Consider the following 20,647-nt stretch of genomic DNA (forward strand, 5'->3'; position numbering starts at 1 on the left):
TAAAGCTTCAATGACAAACATGACATACTCTGTGCTTTTATTTTAAGGAGTACAGGTCTTTATCTTTTAATGTTCTTTCTCAGTGTGAAGATGCAACATGCGCAATGATTCTCTGACACCAACACTACACAATAGTTTCTGTTTCCAGAAAGAAAATTATAAAAGCAATTCAGGAAAGTTGGAGTTGGGGGCCACGTTTTCATTGCTTAGATTTGTTAGTCTATATTTCTTTCATAAGATATCACTTAAATTTGATTTAATGTATTTCACCCCTAATTCAGGATTATTCCAAACATAGGGTCATGAGTGGGACATGAGAAACTTCATGTTTCAGGTATGTGAGGACCACATGAGACCGGCTCTGTCAGTGTACCGAATATTTTTCTTCCTCTACTAACTGTGAGCTGTTTGGCTACATGATCTGTGCATTAACACACTCCAGTCTGCTGCAATAATTTCCCCACTCTGTTTTTTTTCATAGACTACTTGGCTTAGACTTGATTAATCTTTTTAACTTTTGGATTGGCTATATCAGAGTAATAATAGAGAACAGCCTTGGCCAAAGGAGGTCTGTCTGATTCTCTTTGTTTTATTTCTTTCTCTTTTCTTTCTTTTCCATTTAAAAATGACTGATGGAGGCTCACACACTGATCTCATCGATGGTGCTTTAACAATTGTAAACAAATTAGTGCTGTTTTTTTTTTTAATATGAAAGCTTTATAATTTCTTAGATTATATTATATGTTAATGTTTAACTTGTTTTTTTATTGTATAATCAACTGTAAAAAACTTTCAATTAGAGTTCCTTTTGTTTCAGTCTGTGTACGACTTGTCATACAGACTCACATGAGAGAGCCATGTGTATTATGGTCCATAAAAATTGTACTCTAGTGCTCTCTAGTGTCTGCCATGAAATTTGGCATTAATAGTGTATGGTGTCATTTCCAAAAGCTGGAGTCATACAAGGACAATACAATGTTTCCAAGGAGTTAGTTTTTTATCAAAATAGATTCACAAAAACTTTCAAATGATGACAGTTGATTTATACAGTGTCTGTCCAAGGCTGTGGAGATGCTGGAATAAATAAGAGAAGGGGGGCTCTGGTGAAGCTTTGGTATTGGTGGTATTTCGGAAGTTTGTGCCAATAATTATTCCTGTTGTCAGCAGGACTGCATGACTCAGCTATACACGTTAAGTGTGTGTGTGTGTGTGTGTGTGTCTCTGAAAGGAAAGAGAGGTAGAGCAAGAAAGAGATAGAGAGAAAGAAAAGAAAAAAGAAAGAAAGACAAACTATATCACAACACATTTGACCAAAGTATTTAATGTGGTAGCCCAAAGAGTAAAAAAGTTGCAAAAAGGAAACAATCATATGCGAGGTGTGATGTGGGAGGGGAAAAGGGAGGACAGGTGTCCATGAGCAAGAATGTGCTCAGTGTTCGAATACACAAAACAGCAAGAGAATGGAGCTGGACAAAATGGAGAGGAAGAGCCAAGGAGAAGGAAGAGACATCAGGCTATTCGAGGCCATGGTAGGTAAAATATTTGAATACCACCCAGATTTTCCTCTAAAGCTACTTTTGAATTATACTGATTTCCAGAAACATTCCTGAACCCCTGCTGTCACAGCGGTCTGTCTCATTTCTATGTAGCTATTTGTTAAAAACACCGCCTTTCTTCTGACTCCGACCATAAGTTCGACAAACAACACAAGCAAAAGACCAAAATTGATTTGGGCATTGAAATATGACAAATTTGTCTTAAAAAATGTGTAAACCCACTGTAAGATCTGAACTATCTAAACATACCCTGAAGCTTCACATTCAGGTTTGCAGGATAAATAAGCTGTTTCAGACCTTCAGGAAACACACCTGCATGTGCTCAGTGTGCATGAGAAAAGAAGCACTCATAACATTAACAGTGTGAATTAATCCTCTTAGGAAGTATGCCACTGCGCAAGCACCGTTGAGCAAATGCATCCAACCATTTTTCCTGTGTGTGTGTGTGTGTGGTGATTGTGTAGGAGCAGCATCATATATACATTGAAGCAGACAGTTCTGCCGAAACTGTAGACGATGCAGAGAACAAGACGGATCGACAGAACAAAAGGTTATTTGTTTCTCAGTGTTTTTTTCCAAGCACAATATCGCAGTGTCTTCAGAAATGCAAGCTTCTCTCGGGTCCCTTTGATCTAACATTAACGTCCTCTCTCCTTATTTGGCCCCTTATCTTTTCTTTTTTTCTGTGTGTCCAGCTTGCTGGAGAAGAAAATGGAGACAGTCCAGGGCTATTTGGCTGATCACAGAGACCAGATCCGCTTGTTTACACGCCTGGTTTTAACAACAGGTTAAAGTTAATCTTTTTTAGTATCTGTTAAAAGGTAACTCATGACTCTAAATTTTGAGTTTCTGTTTGTGGGTACCCAAATAAAACGTATGTTTTTAATGCAAGGAATGAAACAGTCTCTGCCATAGAAAGGAGTTTGCTGTTCTGTCCAACTGATTTTCTTTGTTCGGTACTTTGGATTTTCCTACCACATAGGATAAAATTACCAAGCCTAAATAAACTGAGAAGTCAATATCCAGTCTTGCTTGAGGACTTTGAGTCTCCATGAAGACTTGTGAAGGGCAATTTAACTTACCTTTGCATACTCTCTGTTCAGGCTTGATTCCACCTATTTGCTCTATTTTTGCCTTGGAGAATACTAATTGGCTTTGTGAGTATGTGTGCGCGTGTGCAGTACAAGAAAATACTATGAACTGAAATTACATTATACGCAAAATAGATGCATTCACAGGAAATGGCTTTTGTATAACAAGCACGTTTGTTTTTAGTATGTTTTGATACTAATATTGTCGTCGTGTTGCTCAGAACTTCTATGTGTTGTTGATATTTGTATAAGAGCTCAGCCCTTGGTGAACGACATGTAGAGTCATTGAGTTGTCAACTTGTTGAAATACAAATAATTAATTCTGAATTTATTTCAGGCTTTGTTGCTATCGTGGTAGCGGCATGTGCTCTGAACTTTCAGCGTGCTGTCGGTCTGCTGGTCATCTCCTTGGTAACCTTGTTCTTTCTGGTTTGGGATTGGATAAATGATCGCTACGGCAACTGGGTGTGGGAGAAGCTCCATCCTATCAGAGAACTTATCAGCAAAAACTGGGTCTGGATCAGATGGTGAGAGATGAGACACTGTTATACGGATGCCCACCATCCCTAACAAAAGACCCAGGGGGACCTTCACATGCAGAAAGATAAAACAAGTCATAAAGCCAGTTTAAGCAGCCAGAACAACTTCATAGCGAAGGAGTTATTAATATCCAACCCACATGGACACTGAACTCATGCATCAGTCTAACAGGAACACAACCTAGAACACATGAACATTGTCTTCTCTTTCACACTTTATAAATAAAACCAGCCAAGAAAAAGATCCCCCTCCTGAAAAACAGCTACCTGACAACAACAAAACAACACAAACTGAGTGAGAGAAACAAGCAATGTGTGTGACAGTGTAAATCAAAGTGCAACAACAGTGTAACCAAAACGTAAAAGCCAACCCCAGTTGACATGTCGCAGGGCCGACATGTAGACACACACAGGCACAATAAACCATTCACACCTACAGGCAACCCATCCAGACTCATCCATTAATATAATGTGCACGTCTTCGGCTGTGGAAGGAGATACCCAGGGGGAAAACACAGGCACAGGGAGTGCCAATTCACTGCACTTCCGTGTCAGCAAGTTTCACTATCAAGTTAAAAGGGCAAAATATGAGAGGGTAAACGTCCTCTGAATGTGGACCTTCATCGTATTTTGCAGGTTATATGCTTTCCTTACAAATGTCACACATACTGCTTGGCCTTCCTGTTGTGTGCTCAGCTGCAGTAAGCGAAAGATTATCACTACCTGGCGGCTGACGTGGTGAATTCAAAACTAACAAGTATCAGCATATAAAAATATCAGTTTGATTTTCTTATGGAAGGGAACATTCTTTTTGACAGCCTATAACTTTTTCAGTGTCTTCTTCTTACCGATACGTTATCCTGGGCAGACTCTTCCTTCGCTTGTGTTCTCTCTCTCTCCAGGATGGTGAATGTGTTAGTGCTGCTAGCTGTGGTGTGCTGGCTTACAATGGACACAGCCCAGCTGGGGACAAGACAGCTTGTGTCTTTCTTTGGTTTACTGCTCCTCGTCTTCCTCATGTTGCTTTTCTCCAAACACCCATTCAGGGTAATGTTTGAAATCCAAACTGTAACATTGATACAACATGTGCATGCAGACAATCACAATTCATGATGATGTGTTGTACATGTGTTGCAGTGGTCTTGGCAAACTTTGCTTTGTGGGATTGGGCTGCAGTATGGCTTCGGTCTGCTGATTCTCAGGACCACGTTTGGCTTTGGTGCACTGGCATGGCTTGGCAGAAAAGCAGAAGTACAAATACAGACTTCTACTTTTGACTTTGATAAATTTACTTTAAGTTGCTGTCATTTTGAAGCATTCACAGACAATTCAAAGCACCTTTTAGACTATTGGTTCTGAAAGATTTCCATGTTACCTACTAAAGATGCAATCACTTATCTCTAAACTTTCAGTATCTGTTGGTAACAATTCACAATTTATCTCCTCCTCCAGACTTTTATGTCATTCTCAAACGCTGGGTCTGAGTTTGTGTTTGGTACCAATTACACAGATCACTTCTTTGTCTTTAAGGTATGATACACACCTGCATGGTGTCCACAAGCACCCAGACATGACAGCGCTATTATGAATATTATGAACTAGTCCAAATTACAAAAGTAGTTTGTCTGTATTATTCTTCATGTAAAATGTCATATTGTAATTATTAAATCAGGTGAACATTCGGGATACTGATGTGCATGTAAACAATGACGATGATGGTGATTGTGGACTTTCCCCAGGTGATGCCCATCCTGGTATTTTTAAGCTCTGTTATCTCCATCCTTTACTATATTGGCTTCATGCAGTGGCTCATTTGCAAGGTAAGAAAGAGGAAGTTTCATCTCAGACAAATATCTGATGCCACCAACAGGATTAATTTAAGTAATTAATTGCTGACATAGTTGGAAACTGGAGCCTAGTGAACGAATGACAATCAGGATTTATTATTATTATTATTATTATTGTATAATAAGTGTTGGCTGTTGAATATTTTTCCTTTGGTTTTCCATTTGATGACGTTTTTCCAGATTGGCCTGGTAATGCAGGTTACCATGGGAACATCTCCCATAGAATCAATGGCTGCTGCTGGGAATATATTCCTGGGACATGTAAGCAACAGTTTGAAAAATAAACAAAAAACAAGTCCTTATATAATTACATTAACCCTTCAAGTCATGAAGTCAGACCAACCTGGACTGTCTCTTTCAGACAGAATCACCTCTCCTGATTAAACCGTACATCAGTGGGCTCACTCTCTCTGAGATCCATGCTGTGATGACAGGAGGTTTCGCCAGCATCTCCGGCACCATTTTAGGAGCCTATATCTCCTTTGGGGTGAGGAAGATGTCTATTTTAAGCAATCAAAAACTATTCAAGATTAAAATCAATTAGTAATTACTTGATAACCGTTGAGCTGTTTAAAAAGTAGGTAAATATCAAAATAATATGGACCAACAACCATTATAATGTTGTTTTTGTGACAGTTTTTTTTTTTTTTTTTTAACAACCAAAGCTCGACTTTAAGATGGACGAAATTTGAAATATTTACGTTAGAAGAGAAAGATTTAGGCTGCTATGAGAGAAAACAAGTTTAGGAAAAAATAAAGCCTGCTATTTTTAATTCCAGGTCTACGGTTCTGAGAATCATTTAAATTCTGGGCTGACTTACTTCAGATTGCTGAGGACTTTTCCTGCTGCAGCTTGACCACTGAAATGATGTAATTTTGAATTATTCTGCATGCCTCTCTTTTAAGGTTGAGCCATCACACTTGTTGGCGGCATCACTGATGTCTGCTCCAGCCTCCCTAGCCATCGCCAAAGCCTTCTGGCCTGAAACAGAGAGCCGGAATGTAACAACCAGAGACCATCACATTAACATGGCCAAAGGGTAGGAGGAGCCAGAATAGACACACATGTATAACCACGCAAACAACACAAAATCTTAAATGGCCTAATATAATGTGGACATAGATATTTCTTTTCTCCACAAAGATGACTTACAGGGATAACAAATATCTCAATTGTTTTTCATATGTGAAATCATGTGGATAGACAAAATCTACCTTTGTAAACTTTGCAGCCATTTTATATCTACTACGGATTACATATTTCATCATCATCCTTTAGATACAGAAAAAACTGTGGTTTTTAGCATGATGCTACGCTAAAAGGTTTCTATACTATTGTTAAAATTGCTGCCCTTACAATAGTATCACTAGGAACAAAAATATTTCAAATCTTCAACACATCAACATCAATATGCTGATGACACTGTGATGTTTTGATTAGTTATTTAACGTCATATTACTTTTAAAATGTCTTTGTCTCCTCAGAGAGAGTAAAAATCTTTTGGAGGCAGCGTCCCATGGAGCATCTAGTGCTGCGGCTTTAGTTGCCAACATTGTTGTCAGCCTTATTTCCTTCCTGGCGCTGCTAGCCTGTTTGGATGCTGTCCTCTCCTGGCTGGGCGGGATGTTGGACTATCCACAGCTCAGCTTTACGGTGAAGACCCTCATCACACTCACAAACACACACTTTCCAGCTCTTGTGAGTATTTTTCAAGCATTGCACGGCTTGTGCACACTCACACCTTATTTCTGTGTGTCCCTCCTTTAGCTCATCTGCTCCTACCTCTTCATGCCTCTCTCATTCATTATGGGCGTTTCTTGGGAGGACTGTTTTGTTGTCGCAGAGTTGATTGGCACAAAGACTTTCCTCAATGAGTTTGTGGCCTATCAGAAGTTGTCAGAGTTAATTAAGAGGCGGAAGGCAGGAGGGCCTGAATATGTGGATAATGTAAAGCAGTATATTTCTGTAAGTCATTTCACCTACAGCAGCCAGCGTCAATGAGAATGTGTTAATTGATGTAATTATCTATACTGCAGTCTTTTATTTGAACATTGTTTAAATGGAGAAGACTTCAGAGCGTAGCTTATGTGAAGTCTTCTAATGTGATACAGACTGGTCATTGCATATCATTTAAAGTTATTAAGATTTGGTGGTATAAATAATCACAATCAATCAAACACTTTTCTAACATACATCTGTGGTGTTTTTCTGTGACAGAAAGGATAGTATTATATGTGTATGGTATTGTAATGTGTCAAAGTCTATCCGGACGTTTGTTTGTTATTAAACACTTTAGCTGAATTATGTTTCTTCATCTAGGTCCACTCTGAAGCCATTGCAACCTACGCTTTGTGTGGCTTTTCCAACATTGCTTCACTGGGGATGTCGATTGCAGCGTTGTGTGAGTGTCAGTAACATCAAACAGGCTAACAGGAGCAACAAAGCTGTTATAAAATGCTCATATATATATTTTCATTCCAATTCAACATGTCATTGTGCCAAATATAAAAAAGATAACCACTGAATACAATTTCTACTACACACGCTGGCTCACAAAAAATAAAAAAGTCAAATATGTCCTTGATTCTTTTTAGGAATGACAAAGGTGGGAATAAATGGCAAGGAATCCATCTGTTACATTTAAGAAAGATGCAGCGTTTGGGCTGAATGGGAGTAAAGTCTGTTTCATTTAGCCTGTAGCCTCTTAATGGTCTGGGAAACAAATATTCTCCCCCGACTCTGAAACACATACATCATTAGGAAATTTCTAAAACATTATGAGTACACTTGTTTCTGATGGTATCAGTGCCTGTACAAATATATAAAGGAGGTTGGCAATGGAAAAATTACCCTATATGCTTAACAAAAACCTCCACCTGATCATTAAATAAGCAAATGAAAGTTTCATCCAAAAACCAAATAAAAGTGTGACAGTGTTAAATAGGAAAAGCCTCTACTGTGTGCACTGTTGGTAGTTATTCATAGATAAGATAACAGTTACCAGGAGACTATTTCTAACTTTCAATGTTCTTGACATGACAACTTGCAGTTCTAGAAAAAATTAACCTCAAAAACAACAAGATATGCGTGTTTATTTGAATTTTGGTGCCTGGTGTGAACTGACGTGTTCATATCCCACATGCATGTTATTACTGGGTCTGAAAAAGGTTAGCGCTCCAGGTTAGCGTACAAGAAAGAACAAACAGCAAAAAACCTACTTCAGCCAAAGCTCATGTCTTTTATCTTTTACTCATTGCACATGCTGTACACTAAACAACTTGTTGCGGTTTCTTTCACTGCTGCTGGAACATCCCTGTTTCTGTTCAAATGTACACTTTTTTAACGTATAGTTGTTGTTTTCCCAGCGGCCTTGGCTCCTGACAGACAGTCTGACTTCTCCAGTTGTGGTGTCAGAGCCCTGATTGCTGGCAGTGTCTCCTGTTTCATGACAGCTTGTATCGCAGGTGAATCTATTTGTGTCTCTATCTTCATTAATGTACACATATAGTGAATGTACGAATGTTGCTTGGCTGTGCACCTGGAAGCAACATAACCTATTCAGACTCTGTAGTTTTTAACAACATTTTGCTTCTTTAGTCCTACGCTGATTACATTAAAGTGTTCAGTGACGAATTTAGGCCAGACTCCATCAAACCATGGTTGGATTAGTACAGTAACATGCCCCTCTCATTATATACTGTATAGGAGTAAAATAACATGTCTTGCATATAATGGTTTGTTCATATCTCTGTATCTCTTTATTATTAATATTAACCAAAACAGAGTCACAGCCCAATCTGACCTAATATCACAGCACATTATGCAAAACACTTTGGGAAACTATCAAACTATCAAGGTCATTTTTCGTTAAGTAAAACTATTCTATTTCAAAACTAATTGGTATCACTGAACAATTTTGACAATCATGGAAAGATACACTACTTGCATAATTTGAAGAACGATGAAGAAGACATTGGAAATAATTCTTTTTTGGTGGAATATTAAAAAAAGGCAAAAATATGGCCATATTAACTGTCACTCTCAGTAGCATTCATTAATTCATCATGCATTAAATTAAAAACATTAAATATTTCTCAATTACTAATTATTTTGTGTACAGTTAATAAGTGCCTCATTTTATTAAAATTGGTTTAAAGAAGTAAAACGCCATCTATTTGTGATGATGGCCAAACAAGATTTTATCCAAATTATTCAGAGCATGTTTACATGAATATTTACAACAATATGTCATATGGATAGCTAATACATCCAAACTCTGTGTTAGCCTGCTGAGCTTTAAATGGACATTTATCACCCAAAAGTGCTCATATTAACTTCACTATCGTCTTTTTAATGGTTGCACAACTAAAATTGGCAATTTAAAGGGACAATACGTGTGTGAGTGTGGAATAGTTTATATGGATTTTCCACTTTATCGCAAATGTTTGAGTAAATGCAAAAGAACCTAAAAATCGTGCATCCATTGTCTGTCTGTAGGTATGTTATACATCCCTGATGTTCAGTGCCCACATTTCCTGAGCACAGAGTTCAGCAGCAACAATGTGTCCATCAGTACACAACTGATCACTTGCTGCACTTTACTATACGACAGGTGTGTATGTCTCTACTCTTGTATTACTGTATTAAGTTGATATTTCCAATCATTTACTATTACTGCTTTATAGATCAGCTGTAAGTCATTAATAAGAAAAAAAAATCTTCTGGGTTGCCAGGTTGAGAACAATCCTTCTCTTTTCTTAATTTATAAACTGCTTATTATAAATTATAACTGAAAACTTGATGGTCTGGTCTTTGTTTGTAAATGTTAAATGTAAATGTTAGTAAATAGTTTATTATGTTTTAGATGATCTGCAGGAGACAAATAATAAAACCCTCCACTGGTGGGGGGGTCTCCCTAATAAATTAAGAATAAGAATAAATCAAATAAGAAAAACGAGGTGTCATGAAATGCTAGAACTGGCTAATGCACAAGTTGTTAAGTTACTAATACACAACTTGTAATTGTCTATGCATCATTGGGAAAGCAATTAACTCCAGCTTACAAAGCCAACGCAGCACTGGTGTTCATTTACATATCTTAAGTTATAAGTATGCCACAAACAGCTGATGAAGAAGAGAAATACTGTAATCAGTGTGTGTGTGTTTTATTTCCAGTGTGAGTGTGTATGGGCCATCGAACGTGACCATCGGAGCAGGTTTCAATCGCAGTAGTTTGCAAGGCTGCTGCACAGTCACATCCCCCGCACACTTCAACTGTACCTTGGTGCTTTGACTCAAAGCAACAAACGCACGCTACAGTAATATAGAAGAAATATGTGTTCATGGTTTTGTGAGTTGTGCACATTTAAAAGTGTATTTTTAATTCATTTGTCATTCAAATGAAATAAAAACATGAATAGGTACATCTGCATCATTTCATTGAAATTTTCTTTCAGTTGGCGCTATGGGCGCTTTGTTTTGAGTGAAATTGTATGTTTCTAATGTAAAACGTAAACATATTTTTTGATGACCATCAAAATCAGTCAATTGGACACATTGGTGACAGTTAGCAGGACTTTCTGTGCTCTCCCAAAACTATTTTAGTTGTCTTCAAAAATGCACTGTTGCAGTCATTGTAGCCAAAGACATCACTCAGTTCTTTGCTTCGTCTGAATGCACCTGCTACTTCTGTATCAAATAAATGCAATATATTACTTATCCACTGGATGTCAGTGGCGTCTTCTTTTTCCAAAAACACCTTTAAGTGCCTGAGCTCTGCCTCTGTTAAAGATACCGACAGCCATTCTGGCTTGGCTGGCAGATCAATTATTCAAGTGTCTTATTAGTAGTTTAAAAAAAAAAGTATTAAACCACTAGAGGACAGTATGAGTCGTGTTCATTTTCTACACAGGAATGTGTGAGCCACGCGTACAGCCACAGAGATGGAAAATGTCAGTCTCGTCATTAAATCCACCACAAGCAAAAGGTCAGATGGCTGCCTTCTCAGCGGGCAGGAGGTGTGTTCACATGTGTGAATTTCACACACCCACAGAGAGGGAACATTATACTCAGCCATCAGACATAGACACACAGGGAGTTTTTAGGTTCTGCGATACCAAAAATGGAGGGGGAGGCATTTTTAATTTTTGGGCTTGTCAGCATCATATCTTCAGGAATTTTAAGGAGTCAGAATTATTTGATGATTTTTCTGTTAGGACCAAAAACTAAAAGGCTTGGAAGGTCTTCGATGTTGTCATATGATCAATTACAGCGCATAAGATTTTTTTTTTTTTCTGTTGAATCTCTTGGCTGAACTGTGTTTACTGTAAAAAAAAAATTTTGGTCACAAATGTTCCGTCTTCACTTGTTTGGGGGATCACAGGTGAAAATCAGCTGCTTAGCCAACACTGACGCATTGGCAGTTTTTTGTTTTTTTTTTTATTAATGTGCATTATCCATTTGAATAAACTAAATGAAAACAACAATGTCAAAAAAAAGGCTTGTATCAAATCATTTGACTACAGGTGTTTTTGCTCAAATTACGATATTCAAAATAAGTTAAAACAATCTTACCTTACAGAAAACAAATTAAAGTCGACTCGTGACACAATTAGCAACACACCCATTATCCATGACATAAAACATAGTTACATGTTGTGTATATAAAGTGATCGTTCTTGAGGTTGGAACAGAGGAGGTCGGACAGATGGAAAACAGAAGGACAGAGAGGAAGACACTGAGTGTTTGAGGGCCAAGCTTGGTGGATATTGGATTGTCATGTAGTATCACTCCAGGAGAAGAAGAAGAGGATTGAAGAGGAGGACAGAAAACATGAACTATGGAGATGAGGTCGTCATCCACAGGTACTCAGAAAGAACAAGGAAGATGGAGGGAGGGAGGGAATTAACTGGGCTGAAGGAAGCATACGGAGGTGGATCAAGGAAAGACGGTAAACATACTGATTGATGGGAGGACTCACAAAGGCATTTAGAAGGATGGTTACAAAAGACATGGCCATAGGATAGATAAGGAAGAAGCTTAAGACAGTGCGGGAATGATTTTGCCAGTGAGTTGATGGATAGGTGGATGGGTAGATTGGGTTAAGTTTAGGACACTGATGTTTCAACATTGTAAGTAAAATATGTTTGATAAATAGCTAATAGTTTCAGGTTCAATGTCACTGCCAACGTAAGAAAGACCTGTTCGCTGAAATATTAAATATCACTTTACTCTGCTATGACTTGCTGTCTCAATGTTGCCAGTTAGTTATTGTAATTGTAATGATAAACCTTTAACAGTGTGGATGATCAACTTATTGAAAAGCTAATTGAGCTACACAAACATTAATGTTACTATTGTGGGTAATCACTGTTCTCCATAACACACTCTCTGCTTAACAAACCCTAATTGATGCTTTAATTGCTCATTGACATATAATTACATGGCTGTGTCTTGGTGCAGACCAAGTAATTTAACAGGAGAAGCCCCAACAAATGTGTGCAAGTCAATAGATGGTCTAATTGTGCTGAACAGCGGTGAAGCACGTCTCTCATCAAAAAAAAAAAAAAAAAATTACACACCAAAGTAGTGAACATGTTAGTGAGATTAACATAATTCACACAGAAACACACGCAGAAGCTGCTGTCTGTGTTCATGTATCTCCCCTGACATCGCATCAGTCAGCTCCTTATTCATCTTTTTGCCGGCCGTCGGAGAAGGAATACAGATTAGATATTTTTCAGAACATATTGAGCAGATATTTTGAGGAAAATGTGTCACAGTGAAAAAACTGCACATAGTCTTTGTTTGTTTTTTTTTTTTAAAGTTGCTCTTCAGCCTGCACAGACTCTGAAGAAAATCTTTTCTAGACGTGGAAGAAGTGAAAATAGTGCCCATTTAACTTTTTAGATGAAGGTGCATTCAGGGCTATTAGAAATTCAGGAGTCAAGAGTGTTTCCTCTGTTCTGAGAACTAATACTCTCTTCTCTCCCCTTCAGAAATGCTTGTTTGTGGCAAGTTCTGAGAAAAACCTCTGCCGAGAGACTGTTTCATGACTACGTGTGTGTTTAACTGCATGTGCCCTTCATCCCATGTGCTTTCCCCCCTGCTGGGAGAACTCACACAAACACCAAAGCGTGCATGAAATCACACATGCACACAGACTTGCTGAGCGATGCAAACTCTTTCTTTGTCACTCTCACGCACGCATGTATTCCCTGGAGGCCGGGCGGGAGGTCTTGCCGGGACAGAGATGGACACACGCTGGGATCAGAGCAGCAGAGCACATTTTTCTCTCTCCCTCTTTCTTTCAATGTCTCCCACCCGTCTTTCTCTTATCACAGACACCCCACTCCCACCCCTCTGCTCTGTTTACCACCCATGTCTCTGAAAAACCTGAGTGTTTTGAATGTATTCTGCACACAAAATCACCATAGAACTGTCCCTGAGCCCACAGAAGCAATTCAATATTTGAGATTGAAAATGAAGGGTTTTCCTTCTCTCTCTCTGTCTCCCTGAAACAGCCATGTATTTTCTGTCCTGGTCCAATCTGCCCCTCCTTTCTGTCCTTTCTTCATGCAGCTAGCTGGGTAGCAAACTCCTCATTACTCTAATTTGGAGAGCATGCTGCTCCTCTAATGGCCTAGGGGGTTCGAAGAATATCAAGTGCCGTTTAATTCTTTGATTCTATTCATGCTTTACATTCATGCCCTCCCTCTACCAGTGCTTCTGTCCATCTTTCCATCAATTCGGACTCCATTTAGTATTCCACCGCAAACAGCGACGAAGAGATGGCTCAATCCATATTTTTTAAATGGAGGAGGGGAAAGATGTGAAATTTAAAAGCATATCAAACACCATGTCTAGTCCAAGTGTTTACATGTTTTGCTGCTGTTTATGTGAATGTGTACTAATTTAACCCCATCTTTTGGTGAATTAAACAAATCTCCATGGTGACTAAGGCAGGAGAGAGCATCTGACTGGCCCTTGAGGATGCATTAGGACCTTCTTGCAACAAGGGGATGCATCCTAGCTTCCTACTGTACATCAGGCTTGTTTCAAGGGCCAGTGGAGTATTCAGAGAACAGGATTCAACTTGCTGTGCATACGAACACAAGCTGCTCTGAGAACAAGGACCAGGCAATGTCTACTTAGACATATCAATTGGAAAAAAATGTGCAGTGAGGTTCACTAGAAAAGAAAGATGTGCTGACTGAAAGCCATTTTCAGTCCAGTTAAATTTTTTAAAACTTAACACAAAGCAGAATGCTTGCATTAGAAGTAGTTCCATAATAACTGTGAATCAAGAACTATGAGCCAGATATTTATGAATTACTTGAATAAGTGAAAAATATGAAAAGAGCATGATCACGGTGGTGAGCAATAATACAAAATAAGATGTATAGATCAATGGAAGGCATTGTGCTTCTCTAGGTATCAATGATGCAGGAAATCAGGTTTCTTCTCTGCACTTTCAGAGTTGTCGGCATGTGTAATCCAAATAATCAGCAACATTAAAGTAACATCACTTCCAGAAGGTGGCCTGCAAAAGGAATCAATAGATAACTGATGCCTGCTTGCGTGAAATACAAAAACCTAGAAAATTACATAGATCACAGCAATGTAGGTGATTTTTTTTATAACAAAAAAACTGAACTAGGAAGCACAACTAAATATAAGAGAGGGCACAAAATATGTCAAAAAATTTGAAAAGTAAATGGAAAAAAAAAAAAAAAAAAAAAAAGGCAAAACTGCATGAAAATTGGAGCCAAAAGACAAATCTGCATCAACAGGACAAACAAAACAACAGCCGTGATGCTGATAATGACATTACATTGCATTAGAGAATAGAGCGTAGGCGGCTGTGTGTATAAAAACACAAAGCAGTGAATAAGCATCTTCATTTGTGTGAGCGTGGATACAACCTTGTATATTACGGTAATTATGCACACAATATAACCCCAACATTTTTTCAGCCAACATATAGTTAGTACAGTATGCAACTGATGATTGAGGGGGAATAAATTATTGAATTCTCAAAACCTTGTGTGGGATGGTCAAATATAAAACCTGTGAGTGAGCATGTGCTTGTTTGTATTTATGAATAAAACAACTGCTTAATATTTGTGCAAATTGAATAAATAGTTGTTGCTTAAATTGTATGGAGTAAATTGAAATAAGAATGAATGACATTTTAAGTACATGTATCTAGGATATGTGCAAGGCAAGAGAGGCACGGTTCATTTTCTCGTGAATTTCTGCCTCTATTGAAATGTATTACAGCTCTCTCCTTTGCCTTTCTCATGCCTCCTCACAAACCCTTGTTCTCTTCTCATCCACTTTTCTATCGGCAAGAGATTTATCTGCACCCTCATCTCCCTCCATCCGTCTATGTTATATGCTTTACAATTTTCTTCCTCACACTCCTCATTCTCCTCTATACTTCTTTGCTGCTGTCCACTGTTAGGCTCATCAAATTGGATTTAAGAGTGAGGCGTCTCAGTTTCCTTCAGTCACAAATCTTAAATTTACGAGTTTGAAAGCAGAGGCATACATCATGCTGCTCAGAACATCCAGTCATGGGGTAGGTGACTTTAGAGGGCTTCAAGATGAAAGAGCTCCAAATAAAGACAGACTGCCAAGTTGCATCTCTTCAGTAATGGTTTGCAAACCTGAGCCGACAGTGCCGATGGCTGATGTTTCCTTTTACATCAGGCCTTTGCAAAATGAGACTCAACTCTTTTTTGCAACCTGCAGAGAAACTCCAACAGTCCACAAATATTTACTTGCATGTTCCTTACTGAAATACAAGAAGAAGAAGAAGAAGAAAAAAAAAAGCCTAGCCGTTATTCCTAATGTTAAAACTGAATTCATTTTGTGAACATTTAAATTTGTTAACATCACCCAAAGCACAACAAAACACAGTTAGGCATTACTGGCGTCACTCGAAAAATAAACATGGTTAGAGGGAAAGACATTTGCAAGAGTGTGATAATGCATTCTAATGGATGAGCAACAGTTAACAGCCAGCTGGATTATTTCTGATCAGGTCCATTAATAAGACTTTATAATGTCCCCATAGACATCCAAGACTTGTTTGTCGTGTGTGAGTGTGCATAAATTGCTAATTTTGATTGTTCGTGTAATTTTTCCACAGGCAACATAACCCTGCTCTTCCCTAAGTGCGACAGGTTATTTAGCTATGTGTGAGTGTGAGAGAGAGGGAGGATAACTACCTACTTCATTTATATTATTTATCTATCTATCCATCCATCCATTCTTCCAACAGGTGTCAAGATATTAATGTCAAATTTTCCATCATCCTAAAAAAAAAAAAAAAAATCAGGCAATAGAACTTGAGGAGAAATGTGTAAGAAGGCATGAACAAGGTAAAATGTCACTTCAGCAGCTGATAAAGTTAAAAGATGCACTAGTTTAGAGTCCTCTTTAACTTTAACAGCAAGTTATATCAACCGAAATAATTGTGTAAATGTTATATTTGAGTCCAAACCCATCATATATTTTCCCAGATACTGCCTTGTTAGGAAATAATATGACATTTGGCATAATATTTGCAAGAACAAACCTGAAAGAAATCATCACATAAAAGTCAAATCATCTGCAAATGTACTTGGATGTTGATTTGATTATGATGTCTGCTGGTACACTGAATATGAGCTATCTTCCGCCTGGCACAGCTAATATTCTGGAAAGGTCCAACACTTTAAGCATTTTGAATATTTTAAAACAAAAAAACATGAGCAAAACTCCATTTGTTGAATAAATAGACCACCATCCACACAATATTATAAATTGAGAAGTCACATAAATAAATGAAATCTCCAATTCATAAAATATCTGCAAAACTTCGCTTTTTTTTTTTTTTTTTTTTTGGAAAGGCAGATCCAAATCACAGGATTTTTTTAATTTTATTTAATTTTATTTTTTTAAAGCTGCTGATGAGGAAATTCCCCTAACCATAGTGAGATGGCATATAACAGTTTAAAAAAATTGACTTAATTCAACTTCATGACTGAAGGGAGGAAAAAAACAAAGGGGACAGGAGGTCTAAACAGAATGATCTCAGCTAATCAACTTAATTTATATGAAGTTCGAATGAGGGCAAAGTCTCAGTGTTAACCGACTGGCATGCAGCAATTTCTGAAAACAGAGCGAGGCCTCTGCGGCTGCTGACGGAGCTACAGTCTGATAATTTCATATCATTAGCGTGTGATGACTTTTACAGGCAAAACATATGTTCACTACATCAACTACGAAACTACGAAAAGAGAGAAACATACCTCTTCATTGCAGTTGTATCACCAAATCTCTCTTAAATGCAGAAGTTGTCATTTAGTGTTTTTGCTGTCATTCCTGTGGTGAAAACACTTCTCCTGTATCTCTGCGTGGACATTTTCATCTTTCTTCTTCTGAGGAGGCATTACGATTATTTATCCTGAACTGATGGTAAAAGTATCAAGAGCAGCGAGGAGGAGAAAACACGTTCATGTTCATCTTTAATATCTACCTTTTATCTGACAATAACAATACTGCATCCTGTATTTTCCTACCTCAGCGTAGTACCTCTGGGCTGTAGTTGGGAAGCAAAGGGGGACATGGTACGTTTGCTCCTGAGGAGCTGTAGCTCGTATTCACTCACTGGTTTAGCTAAAGTGAACACGTTGCACTTAGTCCACAGGTATACTGCTACTGATTAACTAGCTGAGTCCGCTGCTACAGTCCAGCCTCACTGGTTTCTCTCTCTCTCCCAATTCAGAGACAATTTATGTCCTGATCGATTCTTGAAAGGTGTTGTGCTTGCATAACAATATTCTGTCTGAAATTTCTGAAGCTTAACACAGACAAACAAATATTATGTAATGTGCTTATTCCAAGCTATCAGTGTCTAATAAAGTTTCATTTCAACACTTCAGCAGATGAAAGCGAATGTCTATATACATTATAGACATTAATTATATATATATATATATATATATATATTGGCCCTCCCGCTGTACCTACATGCATCACAACGAGCCACAGTGGCCACAGAAGCCGACACCAACTGTTCCACCACTGGCCAACATGCCACGATCAAAGAAAGACTGTATGTGATGTGCCTGAGACTAAGATTTTCCTAATTTGAGGATCTGACTTTAGCAGAACTCCTCCTGTGAAGAGTTAAATAAACATACACACTGCTAATGTCAGCAATGAAATAATAGCAAAACTTCCAAATACCTCCTTCATACCTCCTCATCTTTTGGGTAGATGTCATGTTCCCTTAATCTGTCTTCTTTATGGTAACGATTAATTTCCTACCCTTCATAAATTAGGGCATTAATACTGCCAATGAACACACACACACGCACACGCACGAATCAGGCTCACAATGCCCCTTAATTAACATAACATATATACATAATTTTGATGGCTTGTCTCAAAAATCTGGCAAAATCACAATGACATCAACAGCAGAAATATCCATTATGATTAAGGCATAATGACGATTCAGCAACAGTGTAGCTACAAACCCTGAACAGTTGGCTGACAACTGATTGACTGACCCATTGCTCTGTGCTCCCCTGAGTTCAGAGACGTTGACCTGAACAGAACATGCGCGCCATACAATAGCTGTCATTTGCCTTCTCCTGTGGTCTTTTCCTGCCTGTGTATTTTCTCAACATTAAGTAGGGCTATAGAACAAGGCTTCAAGAAGAGGCAAAAGCACTCTGCACAGCTTGTCAAATTACCTTCCTAATGGCCAGCTTGTCAGACTACCTCATCTCTGAGAAAAAAGAAAGGACAAGTGGGGGGAGCAGACCATTCTCCTTCTTGTCACAGAAAAATCACTCATTCATCCCTTTATATGAAACCTTAGCTTTCTTTTCTTTTAGGTCTTGCTTCTCAAGTGCATCCTGCTTGTATTCAAAAGATAGTAATGACTTGGTAGCATGAGAGTAGGATGTAGAAAGAGGCTGGCTGTATTGTTAGGCTGTCAATTGTTTGTCTGCAGTCTTTCTTACTGTACTAAGCTTAATAGGCTTTCCCCATTAAGCCTCGTTAACCATCTTTCACCTGAGTCATCGTTAAGAGGTCAAAGACCAGATTAATTAATTCTCCTTAACTGCACGATTACAGCTTCAAAATCATCACGGTTTCTTTCATACATTGTGTCTAAAAGGCTTAGTTTCAGAACTATTCATGAAAATGTTTCTGCATATTCAAAAATACCTTTTCTTTGAACACTTAACCTGACCAAGTGTATAATTAATGGATTAATATTTGTATGAGTTAATCTACATGGCAAAATTTTCTTTGCTTAGACAACATTCGGATAGAAAAGTTAATGCTGTTTTGTTTGGTTCATTCCTCACCACTGTGTCTAACATGGGCTACTACCACAAGGCTTACTGAGTGCACTGCAATGTGCTGAACTCTTGATCTGACTAGTGGCAAAACCCAAGGTTAAGAAATAATTGTTGATGCACCTATGAGAGCTTTTAATATTAATATTTATATTAAAAAACATTTTATTTATACAATAATAGTCTGCTTATGTCATTTATTTATCCAAAAGTAATGATTAATATACTATGCCCTAAAATAAAGCCTAGCTGGACTAACCATATTTAATTTATTAGAAGCTAATTCCCAAATTAACATGTTTATATTCTCTTTTGTATTAAAATTTGTATCCTGTTGCCCTATCTGGACAATTTTAGCTGCATATATTGCTTATTTAGAACTTTAAATGTGGCAAAACACTGTTGGGTGGTCTGTTTTGATATGGCTGCTTATTCTGGGGACAATTACAATTTCTTTAGTTCCCAACCTTTAAACCATAACAGAGCATTGTGTGCTGACTAGACTAACTGACATACACTGACCATATCACTTCGAATTCAACAACACAATGATTCAAACTGAGAAAGTTTTGCTCAAGCTCAAGCAGCATGACAAAAACATAGCTCATGATAAATAGAACTGTCCTGCATGGGAAGAATAAGTGTCATTACCTGAGCATCGTCCTAATTGGAGGAATAATGCTTGTTGTAAACATCCTCAGTCTCCCGTACTTAATATTGCATATTGAGATCACTAATAAAAGATATAATTAAAAAGTTAATTATGGTCTTTTGTAGAATACACTGCCCAGCAGGATATCAATTAAAACTAGTCCCACCTTTTACAACTGCAACAAGAAAGTGCTGACTACACATGAATGCATCAATAATTACCTACCCACCAATAGATAAAACAGGTAATTCTGCATAATAATTTTTTTTTTTTTTTGGTTCTATTATTTATAATAGAATATAGTCAATGCTAGTAGTCACAAGGATTTTGACTTTGACAACAGTGGTCCCGGTACAGTTTTTCTATTGGGTGAAATCTCCAAGTGTACTTTCCTCTTTTATGTGGGCATGAGATCAAGTTCATGCAGGTCATGTTATGATATAAATATTTAAATTGCAGTTTTAGATCATGGTAAATCAAGTTCAACATTGACTTTTCACTCATAAACATACAGTAACCGTGACACCAAGAACTTTTGCTCGTAATAAACCCTGAAAACTTTGCCATGAGGACAAAATGGGTCTTTTCTTCATCC

General features: G+C 37.9%; 1 protein-coding gene across 1 annotated transcript; it reads left to right on the top strand.

The window, feature by feature from the left end:
* Nucleotides 1-1,423: 1,423 nt before the first annotated feature.
* Nucleotides 1,424-10,327, top strand: LOC115048445 (solute carrier family 28 member 3-like). Its single transcript, XM_029509902.1, has 15 exons — nt 1,424-1,529; nt 2,985-3,174; nt 4,089-4,233; nt 4,324-4,437; nt 4,639-4,716; nt 4,926-5,006; nt 5,214-5,294; nt 5,395-5,520; nt 5,940-6,073; nt 6,519-6,687; nt 6,802-6,999; nt 7,354-7,435; nt 8,400-8,498; nt 9,532-9,646; nt 10,216-10,327. Exons 1-15 carry the CDS (start codon nt 1,424-1,426, stop codon nt 10,325-10,327), a joined length of 1,830 nt encoding a protein of 609 aa, XP_029365762.1.
* The last annotated feature ends 10,320 nt before the right edge of the window (nt 10,328-20,647 follow it).

This window comes from Echeneis naucrates, chromosome 9 (genome assembly GCF_900963305.1).
Source record: "Echeneis naucrates chromosome 9, fEcheNa1.1, whole genome shotgun sequence".
Lineage (NCBI taxonomy): Eukaryota > Metazoa > Chordata > Actinopteri > Carangiformes > Echeneidae > Echeneis > Echeneis naucrates.

Excerpts from the sequence above, each read along its gene's own strand:
- LOC115048445 (XM_029509902.1), top strand. The coding sequence starts at position 1,424 with ATGTGCTCAGTGTTCGAATACACAAAACAGCAAGAGAATGGAGCTGGA. Across the intron at positions 3,175-4,088 it reads AACTGGGTCTGGATCAGATG|GATGGTGAATGTGTTAGTGC; the intron begins GTGAGAGATGAG and ends CTCTCTCTCCAG. Across the intron at positions 9,647-10,215 it reads TGCACTTTACTATACGACAG|TGTGTATGGGCCATCGAACG; the intron begins GTGTGTATGTCT and ends TTCCAGTGTGAG.